This window comes from Cajanus cajan, chromosome 11 (assembly GCF_000230855.2).
Source record: "Cajanus cajan strain Asha chromosome 11, NIPB_CcT2T_4, whole genome shotgun sequence".
NCBI lineage: Eukaryota > Viridiplantae > Streptophyta > Magnoliopsida > Fabales > Fabaceae > Cajanus > Cajanus cajan.
The window spans coordinates 1,650,670-1,674,954 of NC_138527.1; the positions used below are offsets into that span (position 1 = coordinate 1,650,670).

The 24,285-nt window shown below is 38.8% G+C and overlaps 1 protein-coding gene across 2 annotated transcripts in view; it reads left to right on the plus strand.

Moving 5' to 3' along the window:
* LOC109790381 (Zinc finger, C3HC4 type (RING finger) family protein) overlaps positions 1 to 24,006 on the plus strand; it is a 40,654-nt gene extending 16,648 nt beyond the window's left edge. The window contains exons 7-13 of one of the 2 annotated variants that reach the window (XM_083066637.1): positions 4,720 to 4,991; positions 5,586 to 8,583; positions 8,682 to 8,811; positions 9,157 to 9,680; positions 9,783 to 10,691; positions 22,842 to 23,021; positions 23,599 to 24,006. In XM_083066637.1, the coding sequence (XP_082922763.1) occupies positions 4,720 to 4,991; positions 5,586 to 8,583; positions 8,682 to 8,811; positions 9,157 to 9,680; positions 9,783 to 10,691; positions 22,842 to 23,021; positions 23,599 to 23,796 (5,211 nt within the window). In that variant the 3' untranslated portion in view covers positions 23,797 to 24,006. The remainder of the gene's footprint in view (positions 1 to 4,719; positions 4,992 to 5,585; positions 8,584 to 8,681; positions 8,812 to 9,156; positions 9,681 to 9,782; positions 10,692 to 22,841; positions 23,022 to 23,598) is intronic. The other variant, XM_083066638.1, reaches the window with a different exon arrangement.
* The last annotated feature ends 279 nt before the right edge of the window (positions 24,007 to 24,285 follow it).

The window sequence follows — 24,285 nt, forward strand, 5'->3', positions numbered from 1 at the left end:
AAACTGGCTTACCTTATTAACGCTGAAGGCAATCTCAGTTGGATCATCAAATAGGGTACCCTCCTTAGTAAGCTGCTGACCACCAATCATAGGAGTAGATATTCCCTTAGAATCTTCCATTTTTACCTTGGTAAGAAGGTCAGTGATGTACTTGTCTTGAGAAAGCAGTAACTTCCCTTGAGAGAGTGCCTTGACTTCAATGCCCAAGAAGTAATCTAAGGTACCAAGACCTCTAAGAGAAAAAATTTCATTGAGTTGATTAACTAACTTTTGCAACAAGGAGGGAAAATTGCCAGTGAGGATAATGTCATCCACATAGACAAGCATGTAGACAGTAGCGGTTGGAGTAGAGAAAATAAACAGACTAGGATTACACTTGCTTTTGCTGAACCCAAGCATGAGCAAGACAGATGTTAATCTGTCAAACCAGGCACAAGGGGCCTGTTTGAGGCCATAAAGAGATTTCTGCAGTTTGCAGACAAGATGTTTGTTTCCAGGTTCAATGAAGCCAGGAGGTTGAGACATATAGATGTCCTCTTCAAGCATTCCATTAAGAAATGCATTATTGATGTCAAGCTGTCGAAGTGGCCACTGAAAAGAAACTGCAAGAGAGAGAACAATCCTGATGGTGACAGGTTTAACTACAGAAGAAAAAGTTTCAGAAAAATCAAGACCAGGTTGCTGATGAAAGTTGGCCTTGTATTTATTAATGGAGCCATCAGAATTTTCTTTAATACGGATAACACATCTGCATCTTATGGGTTTTCTGCCAGAGGGTAATTCAACTAATTTCCATGTGTTGTTGTCATGTAAAGCTTTGATTTCAGCTTGCATGGCAGCAAGCCAATTAGGATCAGTTAGAGCAATTTTAACTGTCTTGGGTACAATAGTAGAAAGCAAGAGTGTAGGATGCGTTCTGGGTTGAATAATTCCATTTTTGGAGCGAGTGGTCATGGGGTGAATATTAGGAGGTCTGGCAGATGACAAATTCGAAGAAGAGGCAACTACAGTAGATGATGGATTTTGAGGCGAGACAGAGGAAGTTGTAAAGTTGTTAGCAGATGTAGAAGGAGAGTGAAGGAAATTGGATTTTAAGGAGTTAGAACTGGAAGAAGTGTCAGATTGAAGTGGGGTAAAAGAAGAGGGGTTGTGAGAACTAACAAGAGAAGGAATTGTAGAAACAGAGGTGGCAGGGGTAGAAGAAATTGATTTTGTGAGGAAAAGATCATTATAGGGAAATCTGCCTTCATTGAATACAACATCCTTGCTGATATAAATTCTGCCAGACTTACTGAAACATTTGTAACCTTTATGACTAGGAGAGTATCCCAAATAGACACTCCTTTGACCAGGGTTGAATCTTATGTTGATTGTAAGGTCTAAGTAATGGAAAACATGAACAACCAAAGACTTTTAGAAACTTATAGTCAGGTTCATTGTTGTGAATTAGCTTGTAGGGTGATTAATGACCAATTGATGAGAAAGGTAGCCTATTGATTAGGTAGGTGGTAGTCAAGAAGGCATGATCCCAAAAATTTAGTGGTAATCACGCATGGTGAATCATTGCCAAGCCAAGTTCAACAACATGTCTGTGCCTCCGTTCAACCATGCCATTTTGATGATGAGCATATGGACAAGTGAGTCTATGAATGATGCCTTCTTGTTGGAGAAACGGGATTAAGGTGCGAAATTCACCACCACCATCAGTTTGAACTGCCTTTAGTGGAGCTTGAAACTGTTTTTAAGCAAGAGCTTTGAAATTCAAAAAGTGAGGAAACATGTCTGATTTTCTACGAAGGAGATAAATCCACATATATCTAGTACAAGCGTCAACACATGTTAAGAAGTACAAATAACCACAACTGGAATCTAATGATGCAGGTCCCCAAACATATAGAAAAACGAATTCAAGTGGTTTGGAATAAACAGTGGTTGAAGATTGAGAAGGAATTCTATGAGATTTAGCAATACAACATGAATCACAAAAGCCAGAAATTTTATTAACAGTAGAAATGCGAATATTACAAGTTTGTAAAGCTTTGATTAGTGCATCATGATGTGGATGCCTTAATCGTAAATGCCACTGCTTATAGGTATTGGAAACAACATTTTTACATTGTTCAGAAACAAAAATACAGGGTTCAGATTTAAGAAAAGCTGAATTCTTCTTGATGCCGACATTGTTGAATTCATTCTTTTCTAGAGTTGGGTGAAAATGATAGAGACCATCTTTACCGGGTTTTCCTTCAAGAAGAGTCTCGTTCAAATCCTGTGATTTGACAAAACAAGAATGAGGATAGAACACAAAATAGACATTGTTGTCTTTGGCAAACTTAGAGACACTGATTAGATTTTTGGTTAAGGTAGGAACAAGTAATAAATCTTTTAGAGATAAAACAGTGGAAGGATGAACAGGAGACCTAAACATATTAGAACCAATTGAAGCAATAAATGTACCTTGGCCATTGGCCATGACAATGTGTTCTGCTCCTGTAAATTGAGCACTCTGGAGGAGGTGTTGAGGATCAGGAGTGGCATGATGGGAGGCACCAGAATCTGGAATCCACGCAATAGCAGTGTTTAGAGTTGGAGCAGCACGTTGAACAGAGGAAGCAACACCAGGATGACTTGGCTGGTTAATCGGTGAAGCAGGAAAGGTGAACCCAAGGGGTGGAATGCAAAGACCAGGAGGAGTGGACCCAAAAGAGCCACCCGAGGCATAAGAAGGCCACGAGATTTGACCCGAAAGGCCAAGCATGTTGGCAGATCCATAATGAGGAATAGCTCCAATGTTAGAGAGAAAAACAGAACCAGGGCCAAAGTTTTGAGACAGATACAGATGTTGGGGATTGAGACCAAAGGTGGGGTAAGAGGCAAACATTGGGTTGAAATGCAATTCAAAACCACCTAAGGACAAGCAACTGGAACGCTGATAGCTCGTGGAAGCCTCATGTCCACGTTTATGACAGATTTGGCATTGGACGGGAGGGCCACAATTCCGTCCACCATGTGCACTGCCATGACCACGTCCTCCATCACGATTCGGTCCAGAAAAGTTGTTGAAGCCACCTTAAGATTGAGCCGGGAAATTCTGAAATGTATTAGGTTGAGAATTGGACAATTGTGGTTGCTGAAATGCTAAATTTACATTGGGAATCCCATTTGGAACAGAGGCAGTTTGCGCAAGGTTGATTGATAAAGGTTCTTGAATTACAACAGCTTTTGCTTGTTCAAGTCTGGCTTCTTGAGCAAGAATCATGGTCTCAAGTTCTGCAGGAGAAAGAATATCATCTCTACTGACAAAGGCAGTGACAATAGAGATCAGGGAGTCATATTCAGGTGGAAGACCACCAATGATACACTCAGCATGTTCACGGGGTGAAACAGGGCTCCCAATCGAAGCAAGGGTTTCAATGATGGTGCTAATGCGAAGCAAATATTCAGAACACGATCTTGTTCCTTTCTTGATAGTGCGACGTTCAAGTCGAAGTTGTGTTGCTTTGATTTTGGTAAGGGGATGAAAATGTTGAAAAACAAGATCCCAGATTTGATACGAGTGGCGGCAGGAGATGACATGAGCCTAAATCGATTCAGAGAGTGTTGTAAGAAGCCAGGAAAACAGCAGCGAGTCTTTGTGTTCCCAGGCAGTATAAGCGGGATTGACAGCATTGGCATCGCGATCCTCAACAGTAAGAAACCTCAGTGGAATCTTTGGATTGACAACAAATCTTTCAAGATCATGAGCGCGAATCACAGCAGTGACCTGTTGCTGCCAGGTCATGAAGTTCTTATCATCCAGTTTGCATGTGACAGTTTGAGAGAATGTTTGTGAAACAGAATTGTCAGAAGTTGCAGAAGCGGAAGCCATTGGAGCAAGATTGAGTTGGAGACAAGAAGAAGAGAGCGCAATCGGAAACAAGAAAATGAACAGAGACAAAACATGCAAAAAGGAGGCGCGAGCGAAAAGGAAAGGCAGTGCAGCCACAAGGCGCGACGGAGATGGCGCGATCAGCAACAGATACAAGGCGTGCAAAGAGAAGTGCGGGCGAAAAATCAGAAAGACCCAGATCTCACCGTGCTCACGATGATACCATATGAGAGAAAGGATTGAGAGAATTTTAGTAAAAGATATTATTGATTGAAAGATGAAAGATAGTGATACCCGAGAAGTATCACTTGCATATATAGACCTAACAAACTAACCAACTTGATGAGTTGGCAAATCTTAACAGAAAAACAGAAAATACACTTGATTAATACAACTAATAATAAAAGTATTTATTATCCTATTCTCTTCTCTAATAAGGACTAGGTAGACCAAGGGACTGTTTTATCCAATATTTGAGTGAAATGTGTGTAATGTGTATAAGTATAACAGTTAGTCCTACCTTATTCATGCCATAAATGCATCAAGTGCACAGGAGCTAATCAAGTACTAATTAACTCTAGTAAACTACAAATCTAATCAAGGACTATTTTTTTGGGGCGGGAAATAGTCAAGGACTAATTATGTTTCTTGGTGTCTGTGTCGTCTTGTGGATAGCTTATATCTGTTATTTAACTTGCTCTTGTATCTATTATTAAAAGAAAATTCTTCATGTAGAACACCTGTATACTTAAATTTGTCTTGTTTGTCATTGCTTCCCCATGAGAGAACTTTTGTCTGGAATGCTTTGTTAAATGTATTTTGAGCCAGAGTGAAATTGGTATGGCTTCTAGGTATCAATATCAACGTGGGAAGAAGGACATTCTCATCCATGCCAGAATTTTTCAATAAGCATTGATCCGTCATCTTCTATTTTGAGGAATCCATTTTTAGAAAAGAAATGGAGAAAGTTTCAATTATCAAGAATATTTAGCAGTTCCAATGCCGTGATAAAGATGCATGTAATTGATGTGAATTTATATTCAGAAGGAACTACAGTCATGGATCGGTGGCTTGTTGTACTCAGCTTGGGTTCTGGGCAAACAAGAAATATGGCTCTTGATCGGTATGATTTTATATGAAGAATGTAGTGGATATCATGTGGTATTTATGCTCAAATTGCATGGATGTCAAAAGCTCATATTGATGCCCGACAATAACTTGGTTTTCATTAGAGTGCAATTCATTGTTTAACCTATGTCGATGTTTTGCAATTACTTGGTTGTTTTCCTTTTATTAACTTAATTTGAAGACCTTTTCACTTATTGATGGATCAGTTTGAGGATGCATCAAGTACTTACACTTTCTAAAATATACAATAGTCATTAATAAGAAAAATGTGAGAAGTTTATGAATGTAGAATTTATTTTCCATAATTTGGTTTATTTCTTGGAAAATTTTCCTTCTATTTGGGCATCCACTCCTTTGTCTTGATCTTAAGCAAGGGTTCATACTTCCAAGATTGTAATTGTGTATTCTTTTTTTTCAATTAAAGTTTGGAAGGAGGGTAAACAAGTCTTAATTTATCTTTAAACGTCCATGATTGAGAGTAAAGATCATTGAAGTGTTATGTTCCATATTCTGTTTATGTCATGAAAATTATGTAATCTGAACTAATTTGTTTGATAACATCTATCAAACTTCCAAATTTTCTGCTCAGGCGGTATCTTGCATACAACTTGACTCCTGTTGCCGGAATAGCAGCACTTATATCCCGCAATGGTGATCATGCCAATGTCTACTCAATGAGCTCAATTATGGCCCCTCTTCCTTTGTCTGGAAGTATAAAGATGCCTGTTACTATCTTAGGTTGTTTCCTTGTGTGTCACAATAGAGGTCGTTATCTCTTTAAATACCAAGACAGAGGGGCTTCGGCTGAAGGACACTTTGATGCTGGAAATCAATTAATCGAATCTTGGAACAGAGAAGTGATGTCTTGTGTATGTGATGCCTATGTTGAAATGGTTTTGGAGATTCAAAAGCTAAGAAGAAATATTCCAAGTTCTATAATTGATTCTAGTGCCTGTTCTGCAATTAGTCTCACTTTGAAGGATTATGGAGATCAGATCTATTCCTTCTGGCCACGTTCTTGTGAAAGGCATGTTCTGAGTGATCAACTTGCTAATCATGATAACAACCCTCCAAGTTCAATACAAGTTGTTCTTAAAGCTGACTGGGAATGCCTTAAAGAGCGGGTAATACATCCATTTTATTCTCGTATTATTGACCTTCCAGTATGGCAGCTGTACTCAGGAAATCTGGTCAAGGCTGAAGAAGGCATGTTTCTTTCACAGCCTGGGAATGGATTGATTGGTAATTTACTTCCAGCTACAGTTTGCAGCTTTGTAAAGGAGCATTATCCTGTATTTTCAGTACCATGGGAATTGGTAACTGAAATCCAAGCTGTGGGTTTTTCGGTGCGAGAAATTAGACCTAAAATGGTTCGGGATCGTCTAAAAGTTTCTTCAAAACCAATTGCTTTGCGATCAGTTGACATGTATATAGATGTTCTTGAATATTGCTTGTCTGATTTTCAGCAAGCAGAGTCATCCAGCTCATCCAGAGATAATAATTCTGCTAATACTGATGTTTTTTGTCGGGAAAATGATATCAGAATCACTTCTTCTCAGCTGGGTCCTAATGTCCACAACTCCACTGGTATGGCCACTCGGGGAGCAGCTAGTTCTGGAGATGCATTGGAAATGATGACAAGTTTGGGGAAGGCTTTATTTGATTTTGGTCGGGGTGTTGTTGAAGATATTGGTAGAACAGGAACACCCATGCATTACAGGAATGCTGAGACAGGCATAGATCTTAATAGGGACCAGAAGTTCATATCAATTGCTGCTGAACTTAAAGGTTTACCATTTCCAACTGCAACTAGCCATTTAAAAAAATTGGGCTTAACTGAACTTTGGATTGGGAATAAAGAGCAACAGTCATTAATGGTTCCCTTGGGAGAAAAATTTATTCATCCTAACATATTAGACAGGCCTCTCTTAGGTGACATTTTTTCTAATTTTTTCCTTCAATCACTATTGAAACTACAGAACTTCTCTCTTAATCTAGTGGCCAATCATATGAGTCTAATTTTCCATCGAGATTGGGTGAACCATGTAATGGGATCAAATATGGTTCCATGGCTTTCATGGGAAAAACTTCCTAGTTCTGGCAGTCAAGGTGGTCCTTCCCCTGAATGGATTAGAATATTCTGGAAAAGTTTTAGGGGCTCACAGGAAGAATTATCCCTTTTCTCTGATTGGCCCCTAATTCCTGCTTTTCTTGGTAGGCCAGTCTTGTGCCGTGTAAGAGAGCGGCATCTGGTATTCATTCCTCCTCTTCTGGAGCACCCAATGTCGACGAGTGGGGTTGGGGTGTCAAGGGATAATACTTCTGAAGCTGAGTTAGCTGAGTCCCACATTTCAGCTTTTGAAAGATTCAAAACTAGTTTTCCCTGGTTATTGCCAATGTTAAACCAGTGTAATATACCCATAATTGATGAGGCATTTATAGATTGTGTCACTTCAAGCAATTGTTTTCCTGTGCCTGGTCGATCACTGGGCCATGTTATTGCATCCAAACTTGTGGCAGCAAAGCAAGCTGGTTATTTCACTGAACCTACTAACCTCTCAACCTCAAATTGTGATGCACTTTTTTCACTTTTTTCTGATGAATTCTTTTCCAATGACTTTCACTATGCACGTGAAGAAATTGAAGTTTTACGTTCTCTCCCTATATATAAAACAGTTGTTGGTTCTTATACCAAGTTGCAAGGTCAAGATCAGTGTATGATACCTTCAAATTCATTTTTAAAACCATATGATGAGCGATGTCTTTCTTATGCCACTGATTCAAATGAAAGTTCATTTCTTCGAGTCCTTGGAGTGCTGGAGTTGCATAATCAACAGATATTAGTACGCTTTGGCTTGCCCAGCTTTGAGAGGAAACCTCAGAATGAGCAGGAGGAAATATTAATATATGTTTTTAAAAATTGGCATGATCTTCAATCAGATCAATTGGTTGTTGAAGCTTTGAAAGAGACTAAATTTGTTAGAAATTCTGATGAGTTTTCAACAGATCTTTTTAAGCCTGTGGATTTATTTGATCCTGGTGATGCTATATTAATATCTATTTTCTTTGGTGAGAGGAGAAAATTTCCTGGAGAAAGGTTCAGTACAGATGGGTGGCTTCGCATGTTAAGGAAACTTGGGCTTCGAACTGCTACTGAAGTAGATGTAATAATTGAATGTGCCAAAAGAGTTGAGTTTCTTGGAATTGAGTGCATGAAATCAGGTGATATGGATGATTTTGAGGCAGACACAATCAATACTCATTCTGAAGTTTCACAAGAAGTGTGGGCATTAGGAGGATCTGTAGTTGAGTTTGTTTTCTCCAACTTTGCTCTTTTCTTTAGCAACAACTTCTGTGATCTTCTTGGCAAAATTGCATGTGTACCTGCTGAACTGGGGTTTCCTGGTGTTGGTTGCAAGAGGGTGCTTGCTTCATATAATGAAGCTATTTTGCCTAAAGATTGGCCTCTAGCTTGGAGTTGTGCTCCCATTTTATCCAAACAACACACTGGACCTCCAGAGTATTCATGGGGACCTCTGCATCTTCGGAGTCCTCCAGCTTTTTGTACAGTTCTGAAGCACTTACAAGTAAAAATGATAAATTTTTGGTTTACTTTTTATATCTATATTACTTACCTACATGTATTTTATGCTAGCTTTTTTTTTTTTTTTTTTTTTTTCACTAGGTAATCGGTAGAAATGGAGGGGAAGATACTCTTGCTCATTGGCCTATTGCTTCAGGAATGAACATTGAGGAATGTACCTGCGAGATTTTGAAATATTTAGACAAAAATTGGGGCTCTCTTTCCTCCACAGGTGCTTCACTATTCTCATGTTATTCCATTTGGGCTAAGGGTTGAGAAAAAAAAATTTCTTTTTGCCACGAAAGATTTCAAAGAAAGAGTATGGCTTATATGTTTTGGCATCTGTCTTTGAATTTCCCTACTGAATTGATAGGTCTGTCACTGCACCTGATAGACAATTACTAGACAGGGACCACGTGGGCAACATCTGTCTGTGGATCTCCTCTTATTCTCTCTGTTTGAGTTGATTAAACACTTTTGCTTAGGTTGTTGGTATAGCGACATACCATGTATAAAAGCACATAAGATAGTACATGCTTTATGTTAAATGATTTTCTAATTACTATTGCTTTTTCAGATTTGGCAGAGCTGTGCAAAGTGGCATTTCTGCCTGTTGCAAATGGAACGCGCCTTGTGGCTGCTGATGCTCTTTTTGCTCGCTTAATGATTAATTTGTCTCCATTTGCTTTTGAACTTCCTAATGTATATCTTCCATTCGTAAGGATTCTTAAAGATTTGGGACTTCAGGACATGCTAACACTTTCTGCTGCAAAGGGTCTTCTATTAAATCTTCAGAAAGCTTGTGGATATCAGCGACTAAATCCAAATGAACTCCGTGCTGTGATGGAAATTTTGAATTTCATCAGTGATCAGATTGTTGAGGGGAACACATTAGATGGGTCAAACTGGAAATCAGAAGCCATAATTCCTGATGATGGCTGCAGACTTGTTCATTCTGCATCCTGTGTCTATGTTGATTCTTATGGTTCTCGATATGTCAAATGTATTGATACCTCCAGAATTAGATTTGTCCATGCAGATCTTCCTGAGAGAGTCTGTATTGTGCTCGGCATCAAAAAATTGTCTGATGTTGTCATAGAGGTAGCAAGATTTCAGACACATTTTCCTATATCTTGTTTATTGTCTATGTTTTGTATGCATAAGGCTTTTACTTATTGGAATGTTTTTGTTTTGGTCTTTCAGGAACTAGATGAGAATCACACACTACAGACTCTGGGTTCTCTGTGTTCTGTTTTGTTAGTGACTATCAAACAGAAGTTAACAAGCAAATCTCTTCAAACTGCTGTCTGGATTATTGCTAATAGCATGGGCAGCTATATTCCTGCATTCAATAGCTTTTCATTGGATACAATAGAATACTTATTGAACTCTGCTGCAGAAAAGCTGCAATTTGTTAAGTGTCTTAAAACAAAATTTTTGCTCTTGCCCAATTTAGTAGATGTTACCCGTGCAGGCAAAGATTTCACCATCCCAGAGTGGGAGAATGATTCTGCACATCAAACTCTTTATTTCATGAACCAATCAAGATCTTGTATTCTAGTTGCTGAACCACCAACTTATGTTTCCCTTTTTGATCTCATTGCTATTATAGTCAGCCAGGTATTAGGCTCTCCTATCATATTGCCTATTGGGTCCTTATTTGGTTGTCCTGAAGGAGCAGAGATTGCCGTTGTTAATGTTTTAAAACTTTGCTCCGATAAGAAAGAAGTTGAACCCATAAATGGGAGCAGCAATATGGTTGGCAAGGAAATATTGCCACAAGATGCTCGTCTTGTACAGTTCCATCCATTGAGGCCCTTTTATTCTGGTGAAATAGTGGCTTGGCGGTCTCAACATGGTGAAAAATTAAAATATGGTAAAGTTTCTGAAGATGTAAGACCATCTGCAGGTCAAGCTCTGTACAGAATTAAAATTGAAGTTGCACCAGGAGATACACAAATTTTCCTTTCATCACAAGTATTTTCATTTAGAAGTGTATCAGCTAGCAGTCCCCTAAAAGAATCATTGGTGCGTGATAGCCCTGTATTGAGCAGTAATGGACCCCAAGTTGATTTCCCAGAGAGCTCAGGAAGAGGAGAAAGCTACTCTCAGGTTCATGCCTTGAAACTCGTTACTAATAAGTGTTGTTTACCATAAATTTGCATTAATTACAGGCATTGTAATTCATGACTCATCCTGTGCTTTCCAAATTGCAGAAACACATGAACAATTTTTTATTTTTATTTTTTTAGTTTAGGTTGGGATGCAATTAGGGGTGGAAATAGGTATGATTAAAAATTATAGAACAGAATTTCGGAGAATTTAGTAAATTGCATTAATGAATAAACAGATTGTATAGGTGAGGTACAAGCTATATATAGAGGCCAGTCTCAACAAGAGAGATGGCAATCCTAACACTTGAATATGAATAATTTCTTATTAAATCTGAATTGATGGGTACAATCAAATAAATAGACTTGTAACAGAAACAATCCCTTAAGTTTAGGGATTAAGATAAACTCTAAATTAGGAGAAGATAAACTAATATATCTAAACTATATCTTAGAATATCATAGAATATCTTAACACTCCCTTTCAAGCGGGAGCATATATATCATATGCATCTAGCTTGTTACATATATATGTTATCCTAGGACCTCATAAAGATTTAGTAAAGATATCTGCAAGTTGATCCTTGGAGCAAACTGAAGTCTTGATGATACCGGAGAGGATCTTTTCTATGATGAAATGACAGTCAACCTCTATATGCTTTGTTCTCTCATGAAAAACTGGATTAGAGGAGAGGTATAAAGCTGACTGGTTATCACAAACTAGTTCCATATGACTAACCTTGCAAAATTGCAACTCTTCAATTAAGAATTTTAGCCACAGGAGCTCACATGTGGTGTGTGAGCCATAGCACGGTATTTTGCTTATGTACTTGATCGTGCAACAACACTTGGCTTTTTACTCTTTCATGAGACAAGATTACCACCCATGAAGACACAATAACCTGATATTGACCGTCTATCACTTGCATCACCTGCTCAATTTGCATCTGAATATCCAATAATGTCTGTATGTCCTCTATTATTGTAAACAAGTCCCTTTCCTGGTGATCTTTTGATGTATTTAAGGATCCGAACAACTGCATGCCAATGACTCTCACAGGGAGAGTTAAGAAACTGACTTATAACACTGACAGGAAAGGATATATCAGGTCTGGTCATGGTGAGATAATTCAAATTTTCAACTAATCTCCAATATCTCCCTGGATCAGGATAAGGCTCTCCTTGATTAGGAATAAACTTCACATTGGGATCCATGGGAGTGTCAACTGGCTTACAATCTGTACGTTCGATTTCCTCTAGAATATCAAGGGCTTCTTTTCTTTGAGAAATTGCAATACTGGACTTTGACTAAGCAACCTCAATCCCAAGAAAATAACGCAAGGAACCTAAATCTTTAGTTTGAAAGTGTTTAAATAAGTGTTGCTTTAGAGCCTTGATGCCCTCCTGATCATCACCTGTAATCACAATATCATCTACATAAACAAGATAGACAAATCTATGTGTCAGTGAGCGTTTAAAGAAGACAGAGCAGTTTGCCTCGCAGCGGATCATTCCAATTTCTTGTATAACTTTGCTAAACCGACCAAACTGTTGCGGGTTGCATCAATTGTCCCGTGGCGGAGGCTAGGTGGGCCAAGTCACTGTCGAATCATGGCGCTTGGGCTGCTGTACTCTTAAGTAAAAAGAGTTGCGCCCTGACTATCAGCTATAGCTTTTGGCCTAGTGGTAAGCGCTCGATCCAACAATTGGTATCATAGCCAAGGTCATGAGTTCGATACCCAGTGGGGCAATTGCTGAGGGGAAGATTGTTGCGGGTTGCATCAATTGTCCCGTGGCGAAGGTTAGGTGGGTCAAGTCACTGTCGAATCATGGCGCTTGGGCTGCTGCGCTCTTAAGTAAAAAGAGTTGCGCCCTGACTATCAGCTATAGCTTTTGGCCTAGTGATAAGCGCTCGATCCAACACAAACCAAGCGCGAGGTGATTGTTTGAGGCCATACAAGGACTTCTGTAATTTACACACAAGACTAGATCCCCCTTGAGCAACAAACTCGGGAGGTTGCTCCATAAAAATCTCTTCCTCCATATCACCATGTAAGAAGGCATTCTTGATGTCTAATTGAAACAAAGGCCAATGCCTCATAGTAGCCATGGCTAAGAAGAGAAATTGAGGCCATCTTCGCAACTGGAGAGAAAGTGTCACTGTAGTCCAAACTATATACTTGCGTGTATCCCTTAGCCACAAGACAGGCTTTTAATCTATCTACATGTCCATCAAGGCCCACTTTAACATTAAAGACCCACCGACAACCAACAACAGATTTTCCAGGCGGAGGTGGGACAAGTACCCAAGTGTGGTTGGAGTCTAGAACTGTCATCTCATCAATCATTCCTTGTTGTCATCCTGAATGGATTAATGCCTTCTGCACTATCTTGGGAATGGTAACAAAAGAAATAGCAAAGACAAATGTATAATAGGTAGGAGACAAACGATGATATGAAAGGAAGTTATAAATAGGATGAGGATTACAAGTAGAACGACTACCTTTACGAAGAGCAATGGGCAAGTCAACTGAAGTAGGTGAGGAGACCGACGCTCATAGGTTATCCCAAATCGGTGTAAAGGACGGTCAAATCCTGGTGGTGTGGGAGAAATCTATGGTGCCTCTAAAGTAATAGGTGTAGGAGGCACACCAGGATCAAAATGAGGAATAGGCAATACTTGAGAAAGGAGATTCGAGTAAACCAGAGAGACATCTGTAGCAACGAAATATGGTGTATTTTCAAAGGTGACATCTGCACTAGTGTAAAACCGATGCGTAGTAGGAGAGTAACAGTGGTACTCCTTCTGGACACGGGGGTATCCTAAGAACACACATTTGAGAGCCCGAGCAGACAACTTAGCACGTCCTGAGAAAAGATCATGGACAAAACAAGTACAACCAAAGACACGAGGATGAATAGAATAAAGGGGATCCAATGGGTATAATAGGGAATGAGATACTTGATCATTCAAGACAGAGGATGGCATTCGATTTATTAAATACCTTCCAATAAGTACAACATCGCCCCACAACTTTGGGGGTGCATTGGCATTCAATAAAAGAGTACGAGTAGTGTCTACAATATGTATGTTTTCACTCAGTTACACCATTTTGTTGAGGTGTATGAGGGCAACTAGATTGATGTAGAATTTCATGGGAAGTCATAAATGATTTGAAGCAATCTGAAAAATATTCTTTAGCATTACCACTTCGTAAAATCCATATTACTTTGCGAAATTGAGTTTTGATCTTTGAATAAAAATTTTGAAAAATATTGAATAACTCAGAACGATTTTTCATTAAAAATATCTAAGTACATCTAGAAAAATCATCAATAAAGGTGATGTAATACCTATGTCCTAAAAGAGAAGGAACACAATTAGGACCCCAAACATCAGAATGAATGACATCAAAAGGAGACACAACTCGACTATTAATACTATTAGGAAAAGAAGTTCTAACATGCTTCCCTAATTGACATGACTCACACTCTAAGGACTCCAACCGTGAGAGATGAGGTACCATTTTCTTTAATTTATTCAAGCTTGGATGACCCAGGCGACGATGGATTAAACTAGCAGACTCAACCGTGGTAGAGGTAGAAGGCTGAAGGTAATAGAGTCCATGTGATTCAGATCCAACTCTAATCATCTGTCCAGTACTCCGGTCCTGTATCAAGAAAGAATCAGAAGTGAAGGTTATGTCACAATTCAGTGACTGAGTCAACTTACTTATAGAAATCAAATTAAAGGGGCATCCAGGAACTAGTAAAATAGTTTTTAATGGTAGTGAAGGGATAGGTGATATTTGGCCAATACCAGTGAACTTTTGACCCATCTGCAAGAGTGATATGATGTGGAGTTTTAGGTGATGATAGGCTAGGCAAAAGGGAGACATTACCAGTTAGGTGATCAGAAGCACCGAAGTCCAAAACCCAAGGTCCAATAGACGTAGAATGAGAGAGACAGACGGTAGAATTCCCAGTGTAAGCAACAGTGACAGAGGAAGGAGCTTGTTGAACTGCCTTCAGTTGAAGATACTCTTTGTAATCATCGGCAGATAATGAGATTGGATGATTGCCCTAAGATTCAATCTTGAGCTTAGAGACGAAGTTGAAGATTGAGCCACTTTAGCTGTCTTGCTCGGAAAGCCATGCAAGGAATAACACCTGTCTTGTGTATGTCCATCTCTCTGACAGTAGGTACAATGGAGGTTTCCTCTATACCCCTTTCCCATGATCACGACCTCGACCATGCCCTCGACTTCCACGGTCAGTTGTACTAGAGATAAATGCAGAGGGCTCAGATTTTGTGAGGATCTGCCTCTGGTGAAGGGACTCGAATCAATCTATCTATGAGCTCTTCTACTATAGGAATGACAGGATTTGTCAAGATTTGATCTCGAACAAATCCGTAATCTTTGTGAAGGCCTTGAAGGATAAACACTATAAACATATTATCAAGTTTGTTTAATATTTGTTGAGGATCATCACTAACCAACATTAGCTTAAGCTCATCAATAGTGGATTGAGCACGATTCAAATACATTGGCAAATCATTATACTTAGATATTCAAATAAGCAGCAAAAAGCACAGATCCACTAATTTGTCTATTTCTTATATATTGAATGAAAAAGAGAAGGATTACAAGAGAAAAATTGAGTAGTCTAGAGGCCTAAGCCATCACATCAAGCTAGAGTGAAGTCAGGAAATACATTAAAATATTTATTAAACAGAAGAGGCTTTCTACATAAGCTATTCTAACACTCTCCCTCAAGCTGGTGCATATAGATTATATGCACCGAGCTTAGAACATAAAAATTGGATTCTAGGTCCCCTTAATGACTTAGTCATAACATTTGCAAGTTGTTCACTGGAATTGACAAATTTAGTAATGATTTCCTTGGATAACAACTTCTCCCTCACAAAATGACAGTTAACTTCTATGTGCTTGGTTCTCTCGTGAAATACTGGATTGGAAGCAATGTGAAGAGCGACTTGATTATCACAATACAATCTCATTGGATGATCTTCACAAAACCTTAACTCTTGAATGAGTTGCTTAATCCGTACAAATTCACAAGTAATCAAGGCCATAGCTCGATATTCAGCTTCAGCACTAGAACGAGCAACAACATTTTGTTTCTTACTCTTCCAAGAAATGAGATTTTCACCAAGGAATACATAGTATCCAGTAGTAGAACGTCTATTTATAGGACATCCTGCCTAATCAACATCACAGTATCCAGAAATCCTACTGTCTCCTTTGTCCTCATACAATAATCCTTGTCCCGGAGCCTTTTTGATATATCTAAGAATACGCAGAACAACATTCCAATGATTGATATAAGGAGCTTGCATGAATTGACTAACAATCCCCACTGCAAAAGAGAGATCAGGTCTTGTGATTGTAAGGTAAATGAGTTTTCCAACCAATCTCCTATACCATTCTGGATCTGTGAACGGTTCACCTTGATTAGTCATTAGCTTTTGGTTAAGATCCATAGGACTATTAATGAGTCTACAATCAGTCATGCCTGTTTCCTCCAAAATGTCCAAAGCATGCATCTTTTGAGAGATCGCAATGCCTTCCTTTGATTGGGCAACCTCGATACCAAGAAAATATTTTAGATGTCCCAAATCTTTGGTCTGAAAATGGCTAAACAAATGTTTCTTCAATTGAGAGATTGTAGATACATCGTTTCCTGTAATTACTATGTCATCCACATAAACAATCAAATAAACAAATCTCCCAGGAGAAGTATGACAGTAGAAAACTGAGTGGCTTGCTTCACTTTTTTTAAGCCCAAAGTCCTGTACAACATGACTAAATTTTTCAAACTAAGCTCGAGAAGATTGTTTGAGGCCATAAAAAGATCTTTGCAATTTACAAACTAAACCAAACTCTCCCAGAGCAACAAATCCAGGAGGTTGCTCCATGTAAATTTCCTCCTCCAACTCACCATGAAGAAAGACATTTTTAGTGTCTAATTGGTGGAGAGGCTAATGACGAATAGCTCCCATAGCAAGAAAGAGACGAAAAGTAGGAAGCTTGGCCACAGGAGAGAAAGTGTTACTATAGTCTAGTGGAATAATTTTTAGGACCCAAAGGAATAATTTTTACTTCAAACATCCCTTGGAACACAATCACACAATCAGGTGTCTCCGGTGACCATGTCTACAACGACGATGACGAGTGGGCTACACTGGAAAAAGGAACAAAACTCGAAAACTCAAAATCTGGGCCAAATGGGACGTCACTGACCCGTGAAATGAACTCAGGAGGCTCCGGCGACTCGTTCTGTGATGACAACGGCGAGTGGGTCTCGTCGAAGCTAGGTGCATGGGCTACACATGTCGGCGACGGTGGTGGCACGTGGCAACATTTTTCCCAGAACGACTTCTGGCGTTGTGTTCGTCGGAGTAGGGCGCACCTTTCTACCCTATCAACAACCTCAACGGCTACAGTGGCAGTTGTGGTGTCGGATAGTAGCGGTGGTGGCTACTGTTACAGGGGAAACGAAGCTCCCAAGATCAGGAGCTCTGATACCAACTTGGAAAAGAGAATAATTTTATTATTTTCATTCATGCCTATTACATTCTCATTACACCTATTTGTAACTGTTAGTGTATATGGGTTACAACAAAAGGGAATATTTGTTTGTTTGTGCTTTTTGCTTTTTGCATTCTGTGATATCTTTAGGATATCTTCAGAATCTTTTTAGTGGACAGCTGTCCTGCCACCTCTCTAATTTTTCTCTCTCTGCTGGTTGCTTTTACAACCGTTTTCTCTCTTTTCTCTCACTGTTGTTTTTAGAAAAGGTTCCCTATATATTCAGCTCTCCTTGTATTCCTTCGTAAGCATCAACGATAATAAAACTTCACTATTACATTTTACCTCTCTTGATTTTATCTAACATGGTATCAGAGCCTTCTGATCCTGTACCCGGATCTTAATTTTTCTTCCTCATCTCTTCTATGGCAACTTCAAATAATTCCTCTCCCTTTTCACAATTTTTCTCCAACTCCATAGCTGAAAAACTTGATGATTCAAATTATCTTCACTGGAGGCAGCAGATCGAACCAGTCATCAAATCCCACAAACTTCAACGGTTTGTGGTTAATCCGCAAATTCCACCCCGGTATCTGACAGATGCTGATCGTGATTCTGATATTGTTAATCCAGCATATGAAACCTGGGAGGTCCAGGATCAAATGCTTCTCACATGGCTGCAATCGACGCTCTCGAAGTCTATCCTTTCCCGTGTCATTGGCTCCGTTCACTCTTATCAAGTGTGGGACAAGGTTCACGAGTATTTTCATACTCAAACTAAAGCTCGTGCTCGACAGCTCCGCACTGACCTGCGTTCCACCACTCTTGATGGTCAGTCTATGCGTGATTTTCTGACTCAAATTAAAACTATTGCTGATGAACTTGCTGGAGTTGGGAGTCCTGTGTCTCTTGAAGAATATCGTTGATGCTGTTCTTGAAGGTCTGCCTCAGGAGTATGCACCTGTGGTCTCTGTTATTGAAAGCAAGTTTGTCACTCCTCCTATTGCTGAAGTGGAAGCTCTTCTTCTTGCTCATGAGTCAAGAGCTAACCGGTTTCGTAAGCAATCCTTTTCTCCTTCAATTAATTACACTCAGGGTTATTCTCGTGGCAGTGTTAGTGGTGGTCACAGTGGGCGTCGTGGTGGTCGAGGTTCGGGCAGAGGCCGTGGTGGTCGTTTTGCTAATTTCCAGTGCCAGATTTGCTTCAAGTATGGCCATACTGCCAATGTTTGTTTCTATAGAGCTGATGTTAATTATCAACCTGCAGAATCCCTTGTTCTGTATGATCCTACCACACTGCAGCCTGTGCAGGTCACTTCTTCTTCAAATCTTAAAGGCTCCAACACTTGGGTGAATCCTAATCCGAAACAGCCCAGCCAGGAGGCTCGTGTTAATGTCACACCAAGTGCTATGGTTGCTAATACTTCTCAACCAGGTGCTAACTCTTCATGGATTCCTGATTCTGGTGCTTCATTTCATGTTACTGGTGAGCCTCAGAACATTCATCAACTTGAGCATTTTGATGGTCCAGACCAAATTTTCATAGGAAATGGTCAAGGTTTGCAAATCAATGGTTCTGGTACTTCCATTTTTATTTCTCCTATCAACTCTCAATTTAAGTTTCACCTGAATAATCTTCTCCATGTTCCTCTTATCACCAAAAATCTGTTGAGTGTCAGTAAGTTTGCTAAAGACAATTGTGTTTTCTTTGAGTTTCATGCTAATCATTGTCTTGTCAAATCTCAGGACACCAATGAGGTTCTTCTTCAAGGTGTTGTTGGTGCTGATGGGCTTTATTCTTTTCCTCATCTAAAGCTCCAAGGTCCCTCGGCATTGGTCTCTTCTTCAGCTCAAATACCCTCTCAGTCTGCTGTTTCACCTTCTGCAGTCTTAGATAGTTTCAATTTCAATAAAAATTCTGATGTATCTAGTTCTTCCACTATGTGGCATACTAGACTTGGTCATCCTAATTCTCATGTTCTTAAGCTTGTTCTTACACAATGTAACCTTCTCTCATCAAATACACATGTTACTGAATTTTGTTCATCTTGTTGTGTTGGAAAATCTCGTAGACTTCCTTCTTCTGCATCTCAAACTATATATTCTGCCCCCTTGGATGTAATTTTCACTGATTTATGGGGACCATCTCACATTACATCTTTTTCTGGTTATCTTTACTATGTTGCCTTTATTGATGCTTTCTCTAAATACACCTGGATATATCCCTTAAAATCAAAGGCTGAAACTCTATCTGTTTTTCAACAATTTAAGGCTATGGCTGAATTACAATTCAACACCAAAATTAAAAGTGTTCAATCTGATTGGGGAGGGGAATACCGAGCTTTTACTTCCTTTCTTGCCACAAATGGAATCCAACATAGAGTGATTTGTCCCCACACACATCATCAAAATGGTGTGGTTGAAAGGAAACATAGACATATTGTTGAAATTGGTCTCACCCTTCTTCATCATGCCTCCTTACCTCTAAAATTTTGGGATTTTGCTTTTACCACTGCTGTTTATCTTATCAATAGATTGCCTTCTGCTGCATTAAACTTTAATGTTCCTTTCACTACTTTATTCAACAAATCACCAGATTACAAATTCTTAAGAACCTTTGGTTGTGCTTGTTTTCCTTTCTTAAGACCATATGCCAGTCATAAACTTAATTTCAGATCCCAGGAGTGTGTTTTTCTGGGATACTCAAACTCTCACAAAGGGTATAAATGTCTCTCTTCTTCTGGCCGAATTTACATTTCAAAGGATGTCATCTTTAATGAACATAGGTTTCCTTACACAGATTTGTTTCAGCCAAGCCTTACACAAAATGTCTCTCCATGTCAATATTTCAATCTCAATCCAGATTTGTCTCCTCCTTGCACCACTTCAACTGTTCTCTCCCAGCAGCCTCCTTTGCCTTCTCAAATTGGTGATTCAAGTGTATCAATCATTCCTTCCGTGTCTTCTTCCCAAAATGTATCTCCTTCATCTCCTGAGTCTTCCTCACAAAATGTCTCTTCTCCTACCTCTTCCACTGCCCCTGCCAGTATACCAAGAACCATTAATAACCATCCTATGCAAACTAGGTCTAAATCTGGCTTTCATAATCCTCGGATACATCCATCCCTGTTCTTAGCTCATAGTGAACCTAAAACTGTTAAGCAAGCTCTTGCTGATCCTAACTGGTTCTCTGCTATGCAACAAGAGTACAATGCCTTAATGCTCAATCATACTTGGGATTTAGTTTCTCTGCCATCTGATCGCAAAGCAGTTGGATGTAAATGGGTTTTCAGAGTCAAGGAAAATGCTGATGGCTCTATAGATAAGCTCAAAGCTCGGCTAGTTGCAAAGGGTTTTCATCAAGTGCATGGTTTTGATTTTCATGAGACTTTCTCCCCTGTTATTAAACCTATAACTATTCGCATTATTCTTACTCTTGCTCTCACCAATAATTGGAATCTATTTCAGCTTGATGTAAATAATGCTTTTCTGAATGGCACTTTGGAAGAAACTATTTACATGGTGCAGCCTCCTGGATTTGAAGCTGGGGATAAGAGTCTGGTTTGCAAGCTAAACAAGGCCCTCTATGGCTTGAAACAAGCTCCTCGTCAATGGTTTAACAAATTAAAATTGACTCTAACTCGGTTTGGCTTTCAAGCTAGCAAATGTGATCCATCTCTGTTTCAGTACCAACATCAAACTCATACCATTTTTATTCTAGTTTATGTGGACGACATCATTATCACTGGCAGCTCTTCTTTGCTCATTCAACAAATCACCAACCAACTTGACTCAATTTTCTCTTTAAAGCAATTGGGAAGCTTGGATTACTTTCTAGGTATTGAGGTTAAACACTTGCCTGACAAGTCTCTGGTTCTGACTCAAAGCAAGTACATTCGAGACCTTCTTTTTAAAACTAATTTGGCTGAAGCTCATGGTGCTCCTTCTCCTATGTTCTCTAACTGCAAATTGTCCAGGTCTGGGAATGACTTCTTTCATGATCCCACTTTTTTTCGATCTGTTGTTGGTGCCTTACAGTATGCTACACTTACAAGACCTGAAATCAGTTTTGCTGTTAACAAAGTTTGTCAATTTATGGCTACTCCTCTTGACTCTCACTGGGTGGCTGTCAAACGTATCCTCAAGTATTTAAAAGGCACACTCTCTTATGGTCTTCATATGCAACCTGCTGCTGTAAACGGCCCCATCTCTCTCACTGCCTTTTGTGATGCTGATTGGGCCTCTGATATTGATGACAGGAGGTCCACTTCTGGTTCTGCTATCTTTTTTGGACCCAATTTGATATCTTGGTGGTCCAGGAAACAGCGTGTTATTGCTCGGTCCAGCACAGAAGCTGAATATCGCAGTATAGCCCAAGCCTCTGCTGAATTAACTTGGATTCAAGCCCTTTTGCAGGAACTTAAGGTTCCCTTTTCTACACCTACTTTACTCTGTGACAATCAAAGCGCGGTGGCCATTGCTCACAATCCTGTTTTCCACAGCAAAACAAAGCACATGGAGATTGATGTGTTCTTTGTTCGTGACAAAGTCCTATCCAAGCAACTTCTAGTTTATCACATACCAGCTCTTGATCAATGGGCTGATCTTCTTACTAAGCCTTTGTCTGCTGCTCGGTTTGAAGTTCTTAGGAACAAACTCAAAGTGCAAAGTTTTTGTGTCAAAACTTCACCTTGAGTTTGAGGGGGGCTGTTAGTGTATATGGGTTACAACAAAAGGGAATATTTGTTTGTTTGTGCTTTTTGCTTTTTGCATTCTGTGATATCTTTAGGATATCTTCAGAATCTTTTTAGTGGACAGCTGTCCTGCCACCTCTCTAATTTTTCTCTCTCTGCTGGTTGCTTTTACAACCGTTTTCTCTCTTTTCTCTCACTGTTGTTTTTAGAAAAGGTTCCCTATATATTCAGCTCTCCTTGTATTCCTTCGTAAGCATCAACGATAATAAAACTTCACTATTACATTTTACCTCTCTTGATTTTATCTAACAGTAACAATCTAATATTTTAAAATAAAGAGAAATATGTTGAAAACTAAATAAAAGATTCTACAAATATTTTTTTTAATTAGAAAGATATTTTCTTTAATTACAACATAAAAATATATCATGAATGTCATATTAAACTTTAAAAATATGCTTATACTATATAAACAAGACACATTCAATTTTTATAAAACTCAGCATATTTTTACTTTTATATTGGTGTTAAATTATTACAAAATAGACTTTTAAGCATACTTATAGGCCAGCTCAGGCTTTTATGTGGGCCACGCTTAGCCCTTTAAAAAATACCTACGATAGGTAGACAAGTCAGGCTCGCCATGTATATTCAACTAAGACCCGGCTCAGCCTAGCAAAGCCTAACTCCACCTAACCTTTTTCCACCCCTAGATGTAACATAGAACATGTAATTAAGAATTTTTTCTTGTTTAGTTTATTGCTCGAGGCTATCTTTCCTTTAGTTGTTGCATATCTTGTTACCATTTAATTTATCTTTAAATACGTTTTCATGTGGTCACATCTTTTGTATTGCTTGGATGTCGATGTGCTTAAACTGAATGTGAAGTGTCTGTGAGAATAGGTGCAGCCTGTGAGAGAGCAGTCTGGCAAAGTTTCAGCTGCAGAACTGGTGCAGGCTGTCAATGAAATACTCTCTGCTGCTGGGATCAAAATGGACGTGGAGAAGCAGGCTCTACTTCAAAGAACAATAAATTTGCAAGAAAATCTTAAAGAGTCTCAGGCAGCTCTCGTCTTGGAGCAGGTTGTGGTTTTAATTTTTAGTACTATGATTTCTTAGCGTTCTGTGGTTTATACTGTTATGAATAGGGAGTAGGGACACATGTTAATTTTTAGTTATTGGCTTTCCTTTATCTTGTAATCTGTTAACTGTATGGATGTTTCAATTTCATGCGTTAAATCAATTGATATTACTGGAGTAATTGAAATTTTACATGGCTCTTCTATTTCTTTTCCTCCCTGAAAACCAAAAAAAGTATTAAATTTTTTCTTTCTGAATTGGAATTTGGCATTTGGGCATTCTAATTTCCCATTTTCTGAAAACCTGTTTATAATTTGTTTATATGATATACAAGCCCGTTGTTTGTTATCACATAAAAAATAAACTTTTGAAGTTTTTATTTTTGCATTTCATATTCAAATATCTTAAAAATAGGTTTTAATCGGGAATTTGGACATCATATTAATCGGGAATGGTTTTATAGCGCAGAAAAAGTAAACGATTAAAGAAGTTTCCTTGATGCCTTGTAATGCATATAGCTGGTAGAGTTCATCTTTATGAATTATGATACTGACATGCTACATGATAATACATTGTACAGGAAAGGGTTGAAAAGGCAACAAAAGAGGCTGATACAGCAAAAGCAGCATGGATTTGTCGGGTTTGTCTGAGTGCTGAGGTTGATATAACAATAGTTCCTTGTGGTCATGTATTGTGTCGTAAATGTTCTTCTGCAGTGTCAAGGTGCCCCTTTTGTCGGCTTCAGGTTACAAAATCTATAAGAATTTTTCGTCCATAATATCTCAAATGCTTTTGATGATAATTTGGACATTGTCTGAGTTCCATTCTCCAATATAGGCTTACTGATATTGGGAGAAGATTAATCGGCTAAATTGGACTCGTGAATATCATATTTTGTGATTGAGCCTGAAAAATGGGTACAGATGAAATTTTCAAGTAAATAGCCCCCGATAAAAAAAAAATAAAAAGTTTGATAAATTACCATGTACCTTTCAGTAGTGTCGCACCTTTTTTTAACCCCAATTAAAACCATAGTTAATAAACCCAAATTTGTAGATAGAATCAAGTAAAGAAAAATTGACGTTTTTTATTTATTATTTCTTTAACTCAAACATCAAGAAAGTTTAGTGATAAAAATGAATACTACCCTCTATTAATCTCTTTGGGGGAAGGGAAAGAGGTACTTCGTAGAAGAAAATGAATGAAAACCTGGAAGGTGTATAATATTAGGATTTTAAAAGATACTTTTTTTAATAAAAAGTTTAGT